The 20020-nt window shown below is 38.5% G+C and overlaps 1 protein-coding gene across 1 annotated transcript; it reads left to right on the top strand.

Moving 5' to 3' along the window:
• Window positions 1-6333: 6333 nt before the first annotated feature.
• On the top strand, window positions 6334-12193 carry LOC116421053 (zinc finger protein 74-like). The gene is made up of 3 exons (XM_031949408.1): window positions 6334-6751; window positions 10907-11033; window positions 12072-12193. The coding sequence occupies exons 1-3, from the start codon at window positions 6722-6724 to the stop codon at window positions 12191-12193; spliced, it is 279 nt and encodes a 92-aa protein (XP_031805268.1). The 5' UTR covers window positions 6334-6721.
• The last annotated feature ends 7827 nt before the right edge of the window (window positions 12194-20020 follow it).

Here is a 20020-nt window from a genome sequence, read left to right as displayed (position 1 = left end):
TGCTAAAGCCAACATTTCTAATACAATGTTGAACAATAGTAGTGATAGTAGGTATCTTTGTTTCAACCCCCGAACTTATTGTGAATGTACCTAGTTTATAGCCATTTCATATAATGCATACTGATGGTTTTGGATAGATATTATTTGCCATTTTGAGGAAAACTCCATTTATTCCCATGCTCTCTAATATTTTTAATAGGAGTGGGTACTGTATTTTCTCAAAATCTTTTTCTTTATCTATTGATATAATCAGATGGTTTCTGTTAGTTTTATTCTTGATATGATTATGCTGATACTTTCCCTGACATTGAATCAGTTCTGCATTCCTGGTATAGATCTTATTTGGTTATACTATATTATTGTCCTGTTTATACATTGATCTAATTTGTTTACTATTGTTTTATTTATATATTTTTGCATCAGTATTCATTAGGGGAGGTGGTCTATAATTTTCTTTCTGTTTTAGCTCTTCCTATTTTAAATGTTACCCCCATATTTGTGTCACAAAAGTGGTGGGTAACAATCATTTTTCACCCATTTTTTTTTTTTTCAAGTAGTTTTACATTGTATCCAAAATTGGTGTTCTTTAAATATTTGGTAGAATATCCTTGCAATTCATCTTGCCCTGGAGATTTTTTTTTTTTTCTTTGGGAATTCATTGATGACTTGTTTAAGTTCTACTTTTAAATGAGTTATTTCAGCATTTATATTTTCTTCTGTTAATATGGACAATTTATGTTTCTGCAAATATTCATCCATTTCAATTAAATGGTCTGATTTGTTAGCAAACAGTTAGTAAAATAGGTCCTATTTGTTGCTTTAATTTCTTCTTCATTGCTGGTAACTTCACTCTTTTTCATTTTTGATACTAGTAATTTGCATTCCTTTCCTTTTTTCTAATCAAATTAGCCAAAACTTCATCTGCTTTATTATTTTTTCTTAACATCAAGTTTTAATTTTATTTACTAGTTTTAAAAGTTTTTCTTACTTTCCATTTGTTGAAAGGAAGAAAAAGAATTTATCCCTCCTTAGATTTTTAAAATATCTAATTTAGTACTTAATTAGGATCATCCTATGGTCTTTCTTCAGGTCTTCTCGGGTTGTCCCAGGAGGACCACTATTCTGCCCAACTCTTACTTGTTTTTCACCAGTCTACATTCACCCTGAGGTACTTTTCTTGTTTTGTGGGTGAGAAGAGGAGGGAGAAATCTGGAGAGCTTGGAATTTTCTGACCTACTTCACTATCTTCCCAATTTCTCCCTCAGAGAATTTTCATTTGATCCTGTAGGAAATAAACGGGAAGGCACTAGAATTCATTGAGTAGGGCAGTGACATGATAAGAACTGTATTGTAGGAAATCACTCTACTGGCTGACTGGGTAATGGCTTAGAGGAAAGAGAGCTTTGAGGGAGGCAGATGTACCAGTAAACTATTTTTTAATAGCATTTTATTTTTCTGAATCCATGTAAAGATAGTTTTCAACATTTCTTTTTGTAAGACTTTGCATTCCAGATTTTTTCTCTCTTCCTCTGTTACCTCCCCCCTTCCCAAGATAGCAATGATATGATTACATATAGGTTAAATACATGCAATCCTTTTTTTTTTTTTTTTTTTTAGATTTTTATAGATTTCATATTCTTTTTGGGGGGCTTTTTTCTCATTATAGCTTTTTATTTACAAGATATATGCGTGGGTAATTTTTCAGCATTGACAATTGTAAAACCTTTCGTTCCAATTTTTCCCCTCTTTCCCCTCACCCCCTCTCCCATATGGTAGGTCGACCAATACATGTTAAATATCTTAAAGTATAAGTTAAATACAATATATGTATACATGTCCATACAGTTATTTTGCTGTACAAAAAGAATCGGACTCTGAAATAGTGTACAAGTAACCTGTGAAGGAAATAAAAAATGCAGGTAGACAAAAATAGAGGGATTGGGAATTCTATGTAGTGTTCATACTCATTTCCCAGACATACAATCCTTTTAAACATATTTCAATATTTGTCACACTGTATAAGAAAAATCAGACCAAAAGGGAAAAAAAAAAAAAGAAACAAAACAGTAAAAATATTATGTTTCAATTTACATTCAATGTCCATAGTTCTCTCTTTGGATGCAATTGGTATTTTCCATCACAAGTCTATTGGGATTGCCATAGATCACTGCATTATTGAGAAGAATCAAATCCATCACAGCTGAGCACCACATCTTGTTTTTATTGTATACAATGTTCTCCTGATTCTGTTCACTTCACTTAGCATCAGTTCATTTAAGGTTTCCCAGACTTTTCTGAAATCATCTTCTTCATCATTTCTTATAGACCAAAAATATTCCTTTACTTTCATATAACACAATTTATTTGGCCATTTTCTAAGTGATGGGCATCTACTCAATTTCCAGTTCCTTGCCAGTACAAAATGCTACATTTTCCCACATGTGGATTCTTTATCATGTCCTACTATCTCTTTGGAATCTAGACCCAGTAATGAGAATGTTGGAACTAAGGGTATGCACAATTTTATAGTCCTTTGAGCACAGTTCCAAATTACTCTTGAGAATGTTTGGATAAATTCACAATTCTACCAACACTGCATTAGTGTCCCAGTTTTCCCACATCCCTTCCAAAATTTGTCATTATCTGTTCCTGTCATCTTGGCCAATCTGAGAGGTGTGAGGTGGTACCTCAGAGTTGTCTTAATTTGCTTTTCTCTGATCAATAATGATTTAGAGCATTTTTTGTCATAATATTAGAAATGCTTTAATTTCTTTATCGGAAAAGTGTCTGTTTATATCCTTTGATCATTTATCAACTGAGGAATGACTTGCATTCTTATAAATTTAACTCGCTTCTCTACATATTTTAGAAATGAGGTCTTTATCATAAACACTGGCTGATTTTTTTTTTCCCTTCAGCTTTCTGCTTCCCTTTTACTCTTGGCTGCACTGGCTTTGTTTGTGCAAAACATTTTTAATTTAATATAATTAAAATTATCTATTTTGCATTTCATAATATTCCCTATTTCTTCTTTGGCCATAAATTCCTCCCTTCTTTGCAGATCAGGCAAGTAGAATATCCTTTACTCTCTAATATACTTGTAGTAGACAAAATCTACTTGTCTTATGTCAAAGTTATGAACCCATTTCAACTTTATGTTGGTATAGAGTTTTAGATGTTGGCTGATGCCTAGTTTCTGCCACACTGTTTTATTAAATAGTGAGTTTTATTCCAAAAGCTGATATTCCAAATATCAAACATTAACTTACTATAGTCATTGACTATTGTGGCTTGTGAACCTAACCTATAGCAGTGATCCACTGTCTTATTAAACGGTTTTGATGCCTGCCATTTTATAATAGTTTTAGGTACATTTATAGTACATTCCTTTGCATTTTTTTTTCATTAATTCCCTTGATATTTGTGACTTTTCGTTCTTCCAGATGAATTTTGTTAGTATTTTTTCATCTCTATAAAGTAATTTCTTGGCAGTTTGATTGGTATGGCACTGAATAAGTAGATTGATTTTAGATAGAATTATTGTTTTTATTATACACGTTGGCTACCCATGAGCACTTGACACTCTTCCAATTTCTTATATATAATTATATTTCTGTGAAAAGTATTTTTTAATTGTGTGGATATAATTCCTGGATTTGTCTTGGCAGGGAGACACCCAAATATTTTATATTGTCTCCAGGAATTTTGAATAGGATTCTCTTTCTAGTTCTTTCTGCTGATGATTTATATCGGTTTATTTTATGTCCTTCCATTATGCTAAAGTTGTTAAGTGTTTCTTGTAGTTTTTCAGTTGATTCTCTAGAATTCTGTAGGTCAGCATATCATCTTCAAAGCATGGTAGTTTTGTTTCCTAGTTGTTTTCTCTAATTACTTCAATTTCTTTTCTTTTTACTAAAGCTATCATTTTTAGTACAATGTTGCATTATAGTGATGAAAATGGCAACATTGTTTCACCCCTGATCTTTTTTTTTTTTTTTTTTTATTTAATAGCCTTTTATTTACAGGACACATACATGGGTAACTTTACAGCATTAACAATTGCCAAACCTCTTGTTCCAATTTTTCACCTCTTACCCCCACCTCCCTAGATGGCAGGATGACCAGTAGATGTTAAATATATTAAAATATAACTTAGATACACAATAAGTATACATGACCAAAACATTATTTTGCTGTACAAAAAGAATCAGACTCTGAATTATTGTACAATTAGCTTGTGAAGGAAATCAAAAATGCATGTGTGCATAAATATAGGGATTGGGAATTCAATGTAATGGTTTTAGTCATCTCCCAGCGTTCTTTCTCTGGGCGTAGCTAGTTCAGTTCATTACTGCTCCATTAGAAATGATTTGATTGATCTCGTTGCTGAGGATGGCCTGATCCATCAGAACTGGTCATCATCTAGTATTGTTGTTGAAGTATATAATGATCTCCTGGTCCTGCTCATTTCACTCAGCATCAGTTCGTGTAAGTCTCTCCAGGCCTTTCTGAAATCATCCTGTTGGTCATTTCTTACAGAACAGCAATATTCCATAATTTTCATATACCACAATTTATTCAGCCATTCTCCAACTGATGGGCATCCATTCAGTTTCCAGTTTCTAGCCACTACAAAGAGGGCTGCCACAAACATTCGTGCACATACAGGTCCCTTTCCCTTCTTTATAATCTCTTTGGGATATAATCCCAGTAGTAACACTGCTGGATCAAAGGGTATGCACAGTTTGATAACTTTTTGAGCATAGTTCCAAACTACTCTCCAAAATTCACCCCTGATCTTAATGGGAATTAGGCTATCTTAATAACCCAGGCAGAGGTGATCTAGACCATAGAAACACTAAGGAACTACCAATTGTATATAGCCCCCAAAAAATTCTGAAGGAAGTATATGTGATTGTTATTTATATACCTTCTTCCAGGACTCATGGAAATTGTTAGGATTCTTACAAAGTGATAAGTTGCTTGTCTAATTTAGCATGGTACTTAATAAGTTTTGTAGCTCACTAATGTATTCAGCATCTTTGGAGTTCACACTTTTGGGAGATTCACAAGTTCAGTGGAGGAGATTCATAACCCACAATCCCACTCTCTTGGAGGAGGAATCAACCTTTGAGTTCACACCTCTAAAGAGCATATAAAAGGACAAGCACTAGAGCTCTTGAGGAGATTAAGAAAGCAGGAATCAGAGGAGGAGATAGAAAAAGCAGGAGTCAGTAGATGAGATTGAGAGCCAGAAATCAGTTGGGAGATTCAGAGCCAGGATTCAGAGGGAGTTGGAGACTGAAGCTGGCATAGGTAAAGGACTAGCAATAAGAGCTCTCGGAACCTAAGAAAACTTACCAGGCTATTTTAAAGGAGACAATAAAGGACTGAACTTTTAACACCTGGCTGCATTTTGAGGTGATTATTACATGGAACCGAAACTAAGGCTGCCTCCAGAAGCCCCTTCCCCTCCCCCCGAGAAATGTGCTCCCAGAGAACAGTTATATTTTAGAAAAGAACACTACAGGAAATCTTTTACATTACTACTTGCTTGTGTTCCCATGCTATTGGATTTATGTATACTTGTTTCTTTTTTTTTTTTTTAAATTTAATAGCCTTTTATTTACAGGATATATGCATGGGTAACTTTACAGCATTAACAATTGCCAAACCTCTTGTTCCAATTTTTCACCTCTTACCCCCCCCCCCTCCCCTAGATGGCAGGATGACCAGTAGATGTTAAATATATTAAAATATAAATTAGATACACAATAAGTATGTATACCTGTTTCAACTAAAACAAAAGAAAGGGGGAGATGTAGAGGGCCACAGATAGTGGGGGAACTCTGGGTAAGGTATAAGATCCTTTAGCACAGAGGGAACCCACTGATAGTGTCTGGTTTGGTTCCCCACCTTCTTTTGCTATTCTCACCCTTCCTGAGAAGTGAAGGAAGGCTTGACCACCTGTGTTCTGAAATAAGGGATATTTACAATGAGAGGCATATATATTACATATATTGTATTTAACATGTACTTTAACATACTTAACATGTATGGGACTGCCTGCCATCCAAGGGAGGAGGTGGAGGGAAGGAGGAGAAAAGTTGAAACAGAGGTTTTTGCAAGGGTCAATATTGAAAAATTACCAATGCATATGTTTTGTATATAAAAAGGTATAATTTTTTAAAAAGGAGACATTTTCATACCAATAGCAGGGTGCTTATAGTTAGCACTTGCACTGTGTGCTGTGGTGATGTAATGGTTCTCTAGTTGGTTGGCACATGCTGAGTGTGCTATAATGATGTAATCATACTTAGGTATTTAAGGGCTGAGAGGAGTTGAAATAAGAGAACTCCATGTTTGACCATCCTGGTGGGTCTCCTGCCTTCTACACTCCTCCACTAAACCCAAAGACTCGCCTGGTCCCAAGATCCTCCAGAGAGATAGTCCGGATGGTGTATTTTGTCACCCCACTGTGGGGGCTCTGAGATGCATAGTATATTTTGGTACAACAATTTGGGGGCTCTAGAAAGCACAGCAGAGGCTCTGACCTACGTTATTCAGACCTTTAGTAGCTGGTCCTTTTGTGGGGCCATAAAGGCTGGAGACAGCAGGACTCTGGGATAGATAGAGACGAGGAGCCAGTCAGAGCAACTTTACAACATGGAGTCACCTTGATTAATTTTCTGTGTACAGAGAGAACCTGGAGCCAGAGAGAATGAACCCTGGGAGCCTGAGACCTGGTAAGGTGAGTGCCCTCCATCCAGACCTGACTCATATCAGCAATCAAAATCACCATCCCTGAAGTCAGGAGGACCTGAGTTCAAATCTGACCTCAGACACTTAACACTTCTTATCTGTGTAACCCTAGGCAAGTCCCTTAACCCCAATTGCCTCAGCAAAAGAGAAAAAAAAAATGTATGGAAGGATTTTATTTATTTTTTCTTTTTGAAGCTTTTTATTTTGAAAACATTCAAAGGTAAATTTTCACACTAACCAATAGAAAGCTTTGTGTTGCAATTTTCCATCCTTTTCTCCTCACCTTCTCCCCTAGATAGGAAGTAATCAATATATGTTAAATCATATATTTATTGCAATAAACCTAAATAAAATAAAATATTTTTGCAAATATTATTGCAAATATTAAATAAAATAAATTTATTGTAATAAACCATACATATTTATACCATTATCGTTCTGCACAAGAAAAGTCAGATCATAAAGGGAAAAAAAAGAGAAAAGAAAATGAAGTTCAAGCAAACACCAACAAAAGAGAAAATGCTATGGCATAATCCGCACTCGGTCCCCATGCTCTTTTCCCTGGGTGTAGACTTCTCTCTCCATCACAAGATCACTGGAACTGGCCTGAATCACCTCATTATCGAAAAGAGCCACATCCATTGAGAATTCATCTTCTTATAATTTTGCTTGTTTCTATGTACAATGATGTCCTGGTTTCTGCTCCTTTTACTCAGCATCAGTTCATGAAAGACTCTTCAGGCCTTTCTGAAATTGTCCTGCTGATTGTTTCTTACAGATTGTTTCTTCCATCACCTTCATGTACCATTACTTGTCCAGTGTTCTCCAATTGATGGACATCCCCTCAGTTCCCAGTTTCTTGAACTGCAACGGCTGCCACAAACATTTTTGCACATGTGGGACTTTTGCATCCTTTAATATAAGATAGCTGCTTTTATGTGGAAAGGATGTTCTTTTGACTGTGTAAGGTTGTGATTGGAACCCCGGAAAGCACATTTGTTGGGAACAACTCAGGGTCTGTCTCATCAGAGTGACCTGTGGTTTCTTTATTTCTCCTTAAACATTTCTTGAAATCTTGCATCTATGCTGCTGTTGTTGGTATTCTGATAGTCTGGTGATACCTGTAATACAACTTTTGCCTTGCTCTCTTTTCTGTCTGATTTGTTTCTGATGTCTTACATTCACTCCCCTTTTTTAAGTCTCCTGCATTGGCTTTAATATTTGCCATTTCCTTGTGGCTTCGATTTGGTCTGTACAAATGTTGAGAGAATTGGTTGTGTAGGCAAGGTATTTAATGACTCTTGATTCTTTCTGCCACTGCCCTTTTTCTTCTCCATTGAGTTTTGCCTAGAGGATCTCATTCATTAGTGCGTCTACCTCTTGCTCTTCGTTTTCCCAGAATCCTGCTTGGATTTGTGCGCAAAGACCCCAGCTGAGGCAGTGCTTGGAGACAGGAGACACTCTTCGGCCTGGCTGCCCTGAGTGTCTCAGATGAGGATATTGCTTATTTTAGGGAGGGCCTGTTTTGTTTGTCTGTCCAGCAGACTTCCTGAGTTCACACCTAAAGACAGAGCTGGGCTCTGCAGCCCTCCTGGAGGGAAGGTATGGGCTGGTCCTGTTGCTGCTTTCCTGGTGATATGGATTGTTTTACTCCAGCATCTCAGGGGCAGGAAAGGGGCCTGTGCTGAAAGTGGTCTCATCCTGGGCCTCCTGCTAAGAGCTCTGTGAGTTTCTGGATGTGAGTGTGTAGCATTTGGCTCTGTTTTTCTTTTCCAGGTTGGGTTGGGTTTTTCTGTGGGCGACTAAGGGATTCTTTCCATTGGATTTTCATTTTCTCTGTACAGACCATTTCCTTTACGATGGTGCCCATTTTTTAAACTAGTGTTCATTCCATGACATCTCCCATCATTATTAGCTTGTCTATGTTCAAGCTGTGATTGCCATCAATATACTTCCCTTCAGCAAGGGCAGATGTTTTTCACTGTTAATTGTTGTTTACTTCATTTCCTCTGGGCTCTCCTTCACTTTTGTATATTTTTATTCCCTGTCTCTTCTTTGTTTTGTTTCTTTGGGAAGAATTACCATGGCAGAATTTAATTTCTGCATTTTGGCAATGATCAAAAGAAATCCCGAGGTCCAAGAAATATGGAAAGAGGTCTGGGTGGGAAGGAGCCACTGATTCAGGGACTTGTGGAGAGCCCAGTCAGAAAAGTCCCAAAGGAGGAAAGCCAGTGAATGATGAGGAGTAGCTGGGCTTTCTCTTTAAGAGAAGGTTTGAATGCATTAACACCCCCCACTCATGTTGGTAAAGGCGGGTTGTGGGAGGCTTGGGAAGGAAAGATTTGCAATATCTTCTCCTGGGTGTGAGTTAAGGAATCAATCAGAGATGAGTCTTCCATCAGGAAAAGGACTATCTGCCTTTACTGAGAATGGAGGAAGAAGGAACCAAGGGACCCAAGAGAAAAGGAAAGATTTAGTAATCCATGGGAATCTCAAAATTGTAAAAGAGCAATAAATTCCTCAGTTGTTCAGAAGTGAAAAAAAGAAAAAAGAAATGAAAAGATGAAATGTGCATTACACAAAGGCAATAAGGAGGTCAGGGTTAGAAACCTAGAAACAAACATGTCCCAAGTTCACAAAGGCCATTCTCTTTGCCCAAAGGTAGGTTTATTTAGAAGAGGCTGAGAGAAAATGAAGAGATAAAATAAGAACTTGCAGGGGAGACTACCGAAAAAGCAATAGGGTTACCAGGAGAAGAATTTGTAAGAATCCATTAAAGCAACATTGAATGGCAGCCTAGAAGCATAATAAAGTTTAACAAACTAACCAGAGTTACTTATACTTGGCTATACTATCTACTATATATAACCGTATAGGGTTAGCTATCATAAGGACAAAGTCACAGTAAATTGAAGGCACTATGAAAACAGTGGGAGAGAGTACTCCTAGTGGGTTTTATCCTGAAAAGGACTCAGCAAAGCTTTTGACCATGGGGACATCTTTGATGGGTGAGATACAAGGTTGGAGGTTTCTTAGGGCAGGATGGGGAAGTACCAGGCAAGCATTTGGGAGCTCACAGGGAGGGATTAAAGAGAAACCGATTGGATCCACCTGGCAAACCGGTTCACATACCCAAAACATGGTAATCAGAATCTCAAATGTTGTTCACAGATGCCCAGAAGTTTGAGGGATAGATTTCCATTCTCCCAGTCACTCTATGCTGACAGGCTAGTTGTGACTTGGTTATACCTGATAATGGCAGGTTGGGTTCTTGCTGACAAAGGGAATGAAAAAGCTCAAAGTTCACATCAGAACAAAAACAAATGTTTCAAAGAAGAAATCTAAAATGATGTACTTGTAGCAGATGGGAAATAGAGAAGGCCCTTCCCAAGTATAGGGTATTCCCACTCCTGGCCACTTTCTCCTATATAGGGTCCATCTATTGGCTTTAAATTTTATGATTCCTATTCTCCCCAGTTTGTACTTTGCCAGGCATTTTGTAAAGCATTTATTTCTCATTAAAAAAATGGCAATATTTTCTCTATGAATTTTTCTAATTAATGAAGGAAGCCTCTTTTCTAGTTTCTTTTGTTTCCCTGTAATGAAATATAAAAACTGAGGAATATTTGCCTTTAAACAAAAGGAAAGCAATGGCCAATAAAGGCATGAGTTGTTTTGCCTATACCAACATCCTCCCCAGGAGGACCTCACAGAAGAAATAACACTTTTTCCCCAGAGCATGCTGTACTTGCTAACTTCTCAGACTCTTTACAGAATTGGCTTTAGAATACATTACTTAAATCACTTCTGCTGAGGAAATATTTCCCATCACTCTCTTGTCTCCACAGATCCATCTACTTCACAAATAAAACACAAACTCTTCCTCATTCCACAAGGAAATGCATTCAATAATAAGACATTTCTCGCTTTACTCCAGCAGATTCTATAAAATGCTTTTCCTCAAAATTCAATAAGACTCTTAATGACCATTCTTGCAGGAGCTGACTGACACTCACAAATGGCATGAGCTTTGAGCAAATCCTTTCTCTGCTTGACTTTCCTCCTGTAAATTGGGGAGGGTTGGTTGGATTCTTGAATTCTGAAGTGACTTTCAGCTCTATGTCTCATGACTTTGATGCTTTAGGACTTGGTGACATTCAAGGATGTGGCTGTGGACTTCACCCAGGAGGAGTGGGGCCTCTTGGATCCTCCACAGAGGGAGTTGTACAAGGAGGTCATGGTGGAGAATGCCTGGAACCTGCTGTCCCTGGGTAAGGACATTTCCTGGTTAACTCTGAATCTGCAATCTAGGGATGGATCATCATTTCCTCAAATACAAGGTTGGGGGGTATACCAATGGGAAAGCAGAAAGTTCTTGTCTGCTGTGTCCAAGCACCAGAGTCCTCTTGTATAAATTTGGCTGGTATCATAGAAAACTGAGGGTGTCCTTTGTTGTTCCTGAAACTGTCACTTAATAGTTCTAGGTAGCTTCAAGTCAGAGATCAAACCAGTGTGGAAGCATCTCACACAAGAATCTAATAAGCTGATTTTGGCTGACCTCTACCTGGACACAGACTGGTCTACCAAAGTTCTGAAAATTGCTCCGAAAGATCTATTGGTTATAACCTGTCCCTCTTTGGCACGGGGCTAGGATTGGGAATACTCTTATTTTCAGCAAGCATTACTTCGTTACCCAAAGCCCATGGTTGTTTCTAATATAGGAAATGTGTTGTGAAGCTTCTTTCCTCTTGCTTTCAAATTTCAGCACCAGTGGTGGGAAAGGAAGGGAAGGGAATGAGCATTCATTTTCATCTACTGTTTCCCATGGGCTTTGCCTTATGCCTTCTTTACAATACATTAGGAACAACATTCTTGAGGAAAAATTTCTGGCAATTAAGTTACTTTGATTATTTTAAATACCCAAATTAAGAAAAAGCTGAAATGAAGAAACATGTGACTTGCATCCAGATAAAGAACTAATAGAAATATGTACAGAATAATTTTACAATTACACTTTTTATCCAGGAATGGGGTTAGAAGTTTCTTCCATAAACGAAGCTAATAATAGGTGGGGAAGGGGAGAAGATGATTTGACTCTTATCTGCAAATAAAAGTTGTACAACAGGATGATGTCACCAACCCCATTATGACTTTCTTGCATGACAAGCACTAGTGGGTGACTATAGGCTCATGTGTTTAAATATAATGGGCTGAATCTCAAAGGGCAGCTCTGTATTTTCACCCCATTCCCTAAATAGAACTAAATTTCAAGCTTCTCTCCTTGATACCTACCTTATTTCCATACTCAGGCATTCCAGTTCCCAGAGACGATGTGATCTCTTATTTTAAGCAAAAGCAAGCACCCTGGGTGCTGGACCAAGAAGCCCTGAGGAGCTGCTTCCAAGTGAGTGAGGTGAAAGCAGGGATGTGAGAGTTGTGGTTTAAGGGGCTCCTGGGAGCTACCATGAAGTAAATGCTCGGTTCTGGGGGAAAGACCAGCCTTGGAATTCTTTCTCAGATACTTTTTAGGCAGATCTCTTTTTTCATTATTCCTGGTCCAGTCACTGAATCTCAAGTCTCAGCAACACAGCTGGGCCTGGAGTTTCTAATCTGTGAAGGTTCCCTTGGTTTTCCCAATCTCTTCTTCTCACAGTTACTCCAGTAGGCAAAAGTCTCTGGTTCCTGCTAAGGCTGCAACCACACCCAGCTTTCCCAAGGGGTCCCCACAGGATGTTTCTGCAGAGGTAGCACACTTCTCACAAGTTAATCCTCTGATGTCTTCAGATCCCCTCAGATGAAATCAAGAGACCCCCCTTTTTAAATATATATATTTTTATTATAATAACTTTTATTGACGAACCCATGCCAGGATAATTTTTACAACATTATCCCTTGCACTCACTTCTGTTCCAATTTTTCCCCTCTCTCCACCCCTCCCTAGATGGCAAGCAGTCCTATATATGTTGAATATGGCACAGTGTATCCTAGATACAATATATGTGTGCAGAACCAAACAGTTCTCTTGTTGCACAGGAAGAATTGGATTCAGAAGGTAAAAATATCCTGGGAAAAAAAAAAACAACAACAAAAAAAAATAAATAAAAAATTAAAAAAAAAAAATAAAAATAAAAATATCCTGGGAAGAAAGACAAAATGCAAACAGTTTACATTCATTTCCCAGTTTTCTTTCTTTGGGTGTAGCTGCTTATGTTCATCTTGATAAATTGAAATTGAATTTGGTCTCTTTGTCAAAGAAATCCACTTCCATCAGAATACATCTTCATACAGTGTCATTGTTGATGTACATAATGATCTCCTGGTTCTGCTCATTTCACTCAGCATCAGTTCATGTAAGTCTTGCCAATCCTCTCTATATTCATCCTGCTGATCATTTCTTGCAGAACAATAACATTCCTTAACATTCATATACCACAATTTGCCCAAGCATTCTCCAATGGATGGGCATCCCTTCAGTTTCCAGTTTCTAGCTACTACAAACAGGGCTGCCACAAACATTTTGGCACATACGGGTCCCTTTCCCTTCTATTGGTATCTCTTTGGGTATAAGCCCAGTAGTAGTACTGCTGGGTCAAAGGGTATGCACAGTTTGATAACTTTTGGGCATAATTCCAGATTTCTCTCCAGAATGATTGGATTCGTTCACAACTCCACCAACAAGGCATCAGTGTCCCAGTTCTCCCACATCCCTCCAACATTCGTCGTTATTTTTCCTGTCATTCTAGTCAATCTGACAGGTGGGTAGTGGTATCTCAGAGTTGTCTTAATTTGTATTTCTCTGATTAATAGTGATTTGGAACACTCTTTCATATGAGTGGTAATAGTTTCAATTTCATCATCTGAAAATTGTCTGTTCATATCCTTTGACCATTTATCAATTAGAGAATGGCTTGGTTTCTTAAAATTAGAGTCAATAAGAGAACCCCTTTTCTGCCCGAGATCTTGACTTTTCACTCTCTTTACCCTGAGACACAAATTGGTTCTATTTTGAGGTAAATAGGGAGAGCTTGATATTTCACAACATACTTCACCATCTTCCCAGAATCCTCTCCCAAGATAATATCTTGATCTGGAGATTACAGGTTTAATGAGATGTGATTATCTCATTAGGTAATTCAGGAAGGGGAGAACTGTTCTGGAGCAGCAAAAGAGCCACTGAGGGTCTTTGCAGGCCTGTGGCCCTTTATTCATGAATGTCCATCCTTCCTGGAATTTTGGAAGTGATGTGTTGTCAAGTTGAGAATCTGAAAGAATCTGTTGCACTTAGGTGTTGGAATCTTTATAAAGTGTTAAGACATTGGAGTTGATTTGATCTTAGAAGAAGATATTTTGGGCCAGAACTTGAACTAGGTACTAAGTACAACTGATGGAAACAATGCTTGTGTTCACACCTTTAGAGAGCTCATAAGTATCTAAGTACTCAATGGAGTTCACAGTTTGGGAGATTCAGGGTCTAGAAAGAGATATCTGAATTCACACCTTCCTTAGGGCCAGAGAGCATGCTGGGAGATATCCCACAATCCCACTCTCGAGAAGTAGCATAAATAGAGTACTCTGGGAGATACAGGAGACTACTCGCCTCATTTGGAGATTGAGAAGCCACGAGTCAGAGTTGAGCTGGAGGCTGAAGAAAGCAGAGGCAGAAGCCAAGAACAAAGCTGCAAGAGCTCAAGCAGAGAGATAGGTCTCTGAACTAACCGGGCTAATTTGGAAGGAGAAATGCATTTTTACCAGCTGGCTGTGATTTTGGAGTAATTATTTATTTCAACTGATACTAAGGCTGCTTCCAGAAAAACTTCCACACTTAGGAACCATCAGAGTTTGAGGGAAGGATTCCATGAACCCCAAAAGCTATGCATTCCTGATTATCATCATTTTAAGTTACTGAGAAAGATAATTGTTAAGGTATATATATGCACATATTTGTTGTCCAAGTGGACAATTTGCTACTTCATACAGTCTCTGTACTGACAAATTTTGGGTCAAATCCTTGGATTATTGTCTCCCTCCTTCAAGCTTGTGAACTTCAAAGGAAGAAAGAAGTGCAATAGCAAGCTCTGCCCTTCCATGCCACAGGATGATTAACTCAGTTTCCTACATGAGACACATACTTTCAGATGTGGGTGATTTCCAAGCATTTTAAAACACTGTGTTTGTTAAAAGGATAGGCAGGGGAAATGACGATGAGCAGTAGCTATCAATTAAAAAACAAGTATTGCATCAGAACAAAATCTCATGTCTCAGGTTAAAAAAAAACCAAACACATTCTGAATGTGACTTCAGATAATGTAACAGACAAAAATAAAATTGAGGTGATACCAGAAAATACGCACTAATGAAAGGAAAAGGGAAAAATGAGAGTTGAACTAATTTGTCAAATACTGAAAGGCAGAAGCCTGCCCATTCACTAGGTGTAATTTCCTGTCTCAGCTACAGGGCTTTGGCTCAAGATCCCTCTATCCTCGGAAGTGGTGGCCTGAATTGTGAAAGTAGTGACAATGAAAGTATTCTGTGTTGTCACAAGTTTATTATGAGGATTCAATTTATTTGTGCTTGAAGCCCATTAAAAATTAGAGTCATGTTTGGAATGTCAGCTAATGGGATCATTAAAGGGACTGATGCTGCCCTGTAAGAGTTTTTTCTTTGCCTGGGGAAATAGATTTTAATTGAGCTTCTATTCTGTTGATGGAGGGAAGTGTGTGTGTATGTATGTATGTGGGAGGGGTCTCTTTTCCTGTTTGTTGTTGCCCTTTTTTTTGAACTTTTTTTTTTTATCGTTACAGGACATGAGGTCAGACTTGAAGAAATGAAGAAAAGTATTCAGAACCAAAACTTCACTTGCAGAAGACTCCGTGCAGCACATGAGAAAATACACACTATAAAAACCTTATGAATGTAACCAGTGTGGAAAGAGTTTTGAGAACCAAGCAATCTCTTACTCTACATCAGAGTATCCACAATGGAGAAAAACCGTATGAATGTAACCAGTGTGGAAAGCTTTTTAGATACAAGCGAATCTTACTCTACATCAAAGAATCCACACTGATGCAAATCTTATGAATGTAACCAGTGTGGAAAGACTTTTAGAAATAAGGAGTTCTTACTGAACATCAGAGAATTCATACTGGGGAGAAACCTTATGAATGTAACCAGTGTGGAAAGACTTTTAGATATAAGGGAGTTCTTACTGAACATCAGAGAATCCACACTGGGGAGAAACCTTATGAATGTAACCAGTGTGGAAAGGGTTTTAGACACCAACAATCTCTCCGTAGCATCAGAGATTCCACAGTGGAGAAAACCTTACAAATGTAACCAGTGTGGAAAAGGGTTTTACATGCAAAAATCTCTCACATACCATCAGAACATCCACACTGGTAAGAAACCCTATGAATGTAACCAGTGTGGAAAGAGTTTTAGAGGTAAGACAACTCTTACTGAACATCAGAAAATCCACACTGGGCAGAAACCTTATGAGTGTAGCCAGTGTGGAAAGGGTTTTAGAAAAAGGATATATCTTACTGCACATCAGAGAATACACACTGGAGAGAAACCTTATGAATGTAACCAGTGTGGAAAGACTTTTAGAGACAAGGGATATCTTACTGCACATCAGAGCACCCACACTGGTAAGAAACCTCATGAATGTAACCAGTGTGGAAAGGCTTTCAGGAATAAGGGGCATCTTAATGTACATCGAAGAATCCACACTGACGAGAAACCTTATGAATGTAACCAATGTGGAAAGACTTTTAGAGATAAGGCAACTCTTATTGTACATCAGAGACTCCACACTGGGGAGAAGCCTTATGAATGTAACCAATGTGGAAAGCTTTTAGACAACGGCAATATCTCACTGTACATCTGCTATTCCACAGTGGAGAGAAACCTTACAAGTGCAACCAGTGTGGAAGGGTTTTACATGGAAAATATCTCTACTTTCCATCAGAAACTCCACACTGGAAGAAACCTTATGAATGTAACCAGTGTGGAAAGACTTTTGAGACATAAGGAAAATCTTAATGTACATCATAGAATCCCACACTGGAGAGAAACCTTATGTATGTAACCAGTGTGGAAAGGCTTTTATACAAAGAGAGATCTTACTGAACATCAGAGAATGCACACAGGAGAAAACCTTACAAATGTAACCAGTGTGGAAGGGGTTTTACATGTAAACAATCTCTCATTCCACATCAGAGAATCCACACTGGTGAGAGACCTTATGAATGTAACCAGTGTGGAAAGACTTTTAGAACTAAAGGAAATCTTACTCTACATCAGAGTGTTCACACTGGAGAGAAACCTTATAGAATAACCAGTGTGGAAAACCTTTTAGAACTAAAGGATATCTTACTAAACATCAAAGTATCCACACTGGAGAGAAACCTTATGAATGTAACCAGTGTGGAAAGGCTTTTAGACAAAAGGGAGATCTTAATGTACATCAAAGAACCCACACTGGAAAGAAGCCTTATAAATGTAATTAATATGGAAAAAGTTGCATAAAAACCTGACTGATTCTCACCAGCTCTGTGAGGAAATGTCAAGGCGTTAGAATAAGGAGAGAAAGTGGATTTGGTGGAGATCACTGGGAGAAGATTGGTAGTGAGACCGCCTTCCGTGATTAACTTTCTTTACATTTAACCCTATGGGAGGATGAGGAAGGTAAAGTAAATGGTGACTAGGGATAGGAGATACCTTTAGAAGCATACTGGATCCTTCTTCCTCCCTGGTCCCCTACCTGAAAAGGCAGTACAGTGGGATTGAAACAACTAGATCAGGACTCAGTACAAGGGTTGAAATTCTGGGTTCTGAACTTCTGTGGCCTTGTGAACTTTCACTCCACAGGTCTTCATGCTTTTAGATTAGGGTTTGGATCTCTTCCAACTCTGACTGCTTTGAGGACCCAAAGTGGAGCTTGAAGTTGAACCCTACTCATTGCCACTTGTTTCTGGATCCTCTCAGCTTGAGATTCAACTGAATAACTCCACAAAAACTTTCTGGCTATGATTGGCTGTTTGGAGAGATAGAAAGATATGAGAAATTCTAAAACCACATCCTGTTGAGTCAGGAAACTCACACATTCCTATACAAGTGCTGTGCAGTTAGTGCAATAGGTCTCTTGTCATATTGTTCAGGAAGAAAATGTTTCCTGAAGATACTTCATAGAAAGGTTTCCACTCTTGAGGTTTTCAGCTTTCATCCATCAAATTGGAGGAATGACCCCAAGGCTGGACATAGTTTTGGGAGCTATAGAAAAGAGGCACAGCAGTGCAATGTATATGCTATGAGATGGGTCCAACTTTTCTCCAAAACCATTTGTTTAGGATTTATGAAAAGGTGATCAGATGCCCATGCTTTGTGACACAGAGAACCCAAAGGCCAAGGGGTCTACTGTAGGACATGAGGAAGCAAGGTTCTGGCTACACTAAAATATTAATTGCAATGTTTTGGTTTCTATATTTTGTGGGATTAGTGAAAAATAATATAGATGCAAAGTAGAAAATGGGAGCTCTTCAGTTGGAGAAAGTCTGAACCCATTTTGGTTCATGAACATATTGGAATATTGTGCCATAAGAAGCAGTGGCTAGGAAGAATGTGGAGAAGCAAGGGGATTTGTAAATGTAAAAGGGGAAAATGTAAACGTGAGATGGAAGTGAGCAAAAGCTAGAAAATCTCCATATCCATGACTTTGAAAAAGGAATTTGAATTTCCTTCCAGCAATGTAGAAGCATGTCTGTATTTGACATGTATTGGACTACCTGCCAGATCGTCGAGGACTGAGGAGCAGGGGAAATTTTGGAACAAAAGGTTTTGTAAGGGTCAATGCTGGAAAAATTACCCATGCATTTGCTCTGTAAGTAAAAAGCTTTTAATAAAAAAATGAAGCAGCACATCTGTGCATCAAATGTGACTCTTGCCTATGTCTCACATAAGTTCAGCGAGGATCCATCCACATGAGGTTCTTCCTTTCTCCTGACATCTCAGGGAGCTTGTAGAGTGTTCTGGCTGTCCAACAGTGCTCTTCTTCTTGTGGAAGCCGGCTCATGTCTTCTACAATTCTCTCATGAGAGCATGAACAATGTAAGTTATACCAGCAGAGGAGCTTCAGAAAATGCTTTATCAGAATCTCTTGACTCCCTGGTCAAATGGAGAGGCAGCCAGCTGCCTGAGGTCCATTAGCTTGTAAAATCCTTTCATTTTGAAAGCTGCTTGTGGTGACAATAGGAAAACCACTACTCTGAGACCCTACAGTTTGTCCGTTATTGAAGGGCTTATACCTTGGGCAGAAATGGGGGTACTGAGGGAATGTAGGGAGAACCATCACCACTGGTTGTCTGGACCTATGTCTTGTCCCTGACTCAAATACTCCAGAAGAAAGGGTGAGGCTGATGACTGAGCAGTCCTACCTTACTTACATCCAATTCACCTGCAGGTCAAGCTTATCACTTTCTGATGGCCTCAGTCCTCTTCAAGAGCTAAGGGTGAAACAGCTCATGACATCAGATGTTCAGTTTTCCCATCAGGCACTTTTAAATGAAGAAAAAAGTGGGTTCTGGTTCTTTCACAGTGTGATTAATGTGGCATAGTGTGGCCCTATGATTGCATATGTAAATTCTATATCACATGGCTTGTCATTTTGGGAGCCGGAGCTGGAGAGAGAGAAGTCAAATAATTTGGAACTTGAAACTGTATCAAGATGAAAGTTAAAAAGTAGCTTTACTAGTAAATGTTTAAATAAAACACTAAAATAAAAATAATTAGAGGCTAATTAGGTCCAAGAGCAAAGTGTGAAGTGTATTTTAGAATCAGCCGGAGCCAGGAATTCAGATTAAGGAAAATCCTTGATGTTTATTCTTTGGGGAGGTGAACGTGAATAGCCATAGGAAGGAGAGCAGTCACCACATGAACCCTGCCAACAATCCTCTGCTCCTCTCACCCCACCCACTAAATCCTCTCCACAGTCTCCTATACACATCCAATATGCACTGAGAGTGGGCGGGGCCATTCTTTCTCCAAACATATATTAATGAGTATTGTCAATTGCTAATTAGCCTCAAGTGCTAAGAGACCTCAGTGCCAAGAGAGCTTCAAGAACTTCAGCCTATTACACAAACCACAGGAAGCGTAATTTTATTTAGAGCAATTACAGCCTAATATCCTATTGCACACATCAAATAGCTACCAGACATTTTGAATTACATAGCTAACGGGCATCTCCAACTCACCATATCCA

This window comes from Sarcophilus harrisii, chromosome 2, assembly GCF_902635505.1.
Source record: "Sarcophilus harrisii chromosome 2, mSarHar1.11, whole genome shotgun sequence".
In the NCBI taxonomy this organism is placed as follows: domain Eukaryota; kingdom Metazoa; phylum Chordata; class Mammalia; order Dasyuromorphia; family Dasyuridae; genus Sarcophilus; species Sarcophilus harrisii.
Note: the sequence above shows the minus strand (reverse complement) of the source record. Positions and strands in the feature narration are given on the sequence as shown.

Bases quoted from the DNA above. Each gene is read 5' to 3' on its own strand.
- LOC116421053 (XM_031949408.1), top strand. From the start codon at position 6,722: ATGAACCCTGGGAGCCTGAGACCTGGTAAG. The intron at 6,752-10,906 runs GTGAGTGCCCTC...TTGATGCTTTAG, and splicing joins GGAGCCTGAGACCTGGTAAG to GACTTGGTGACATTCAAGGA. The intron at 11,034-12,071 runs GTAAGGACATTT...TTCCATACTCAG, and splicing joins CTGGAACCTGCTGTCCCTGG to GCATTCCAGTTCCCAGAGAC.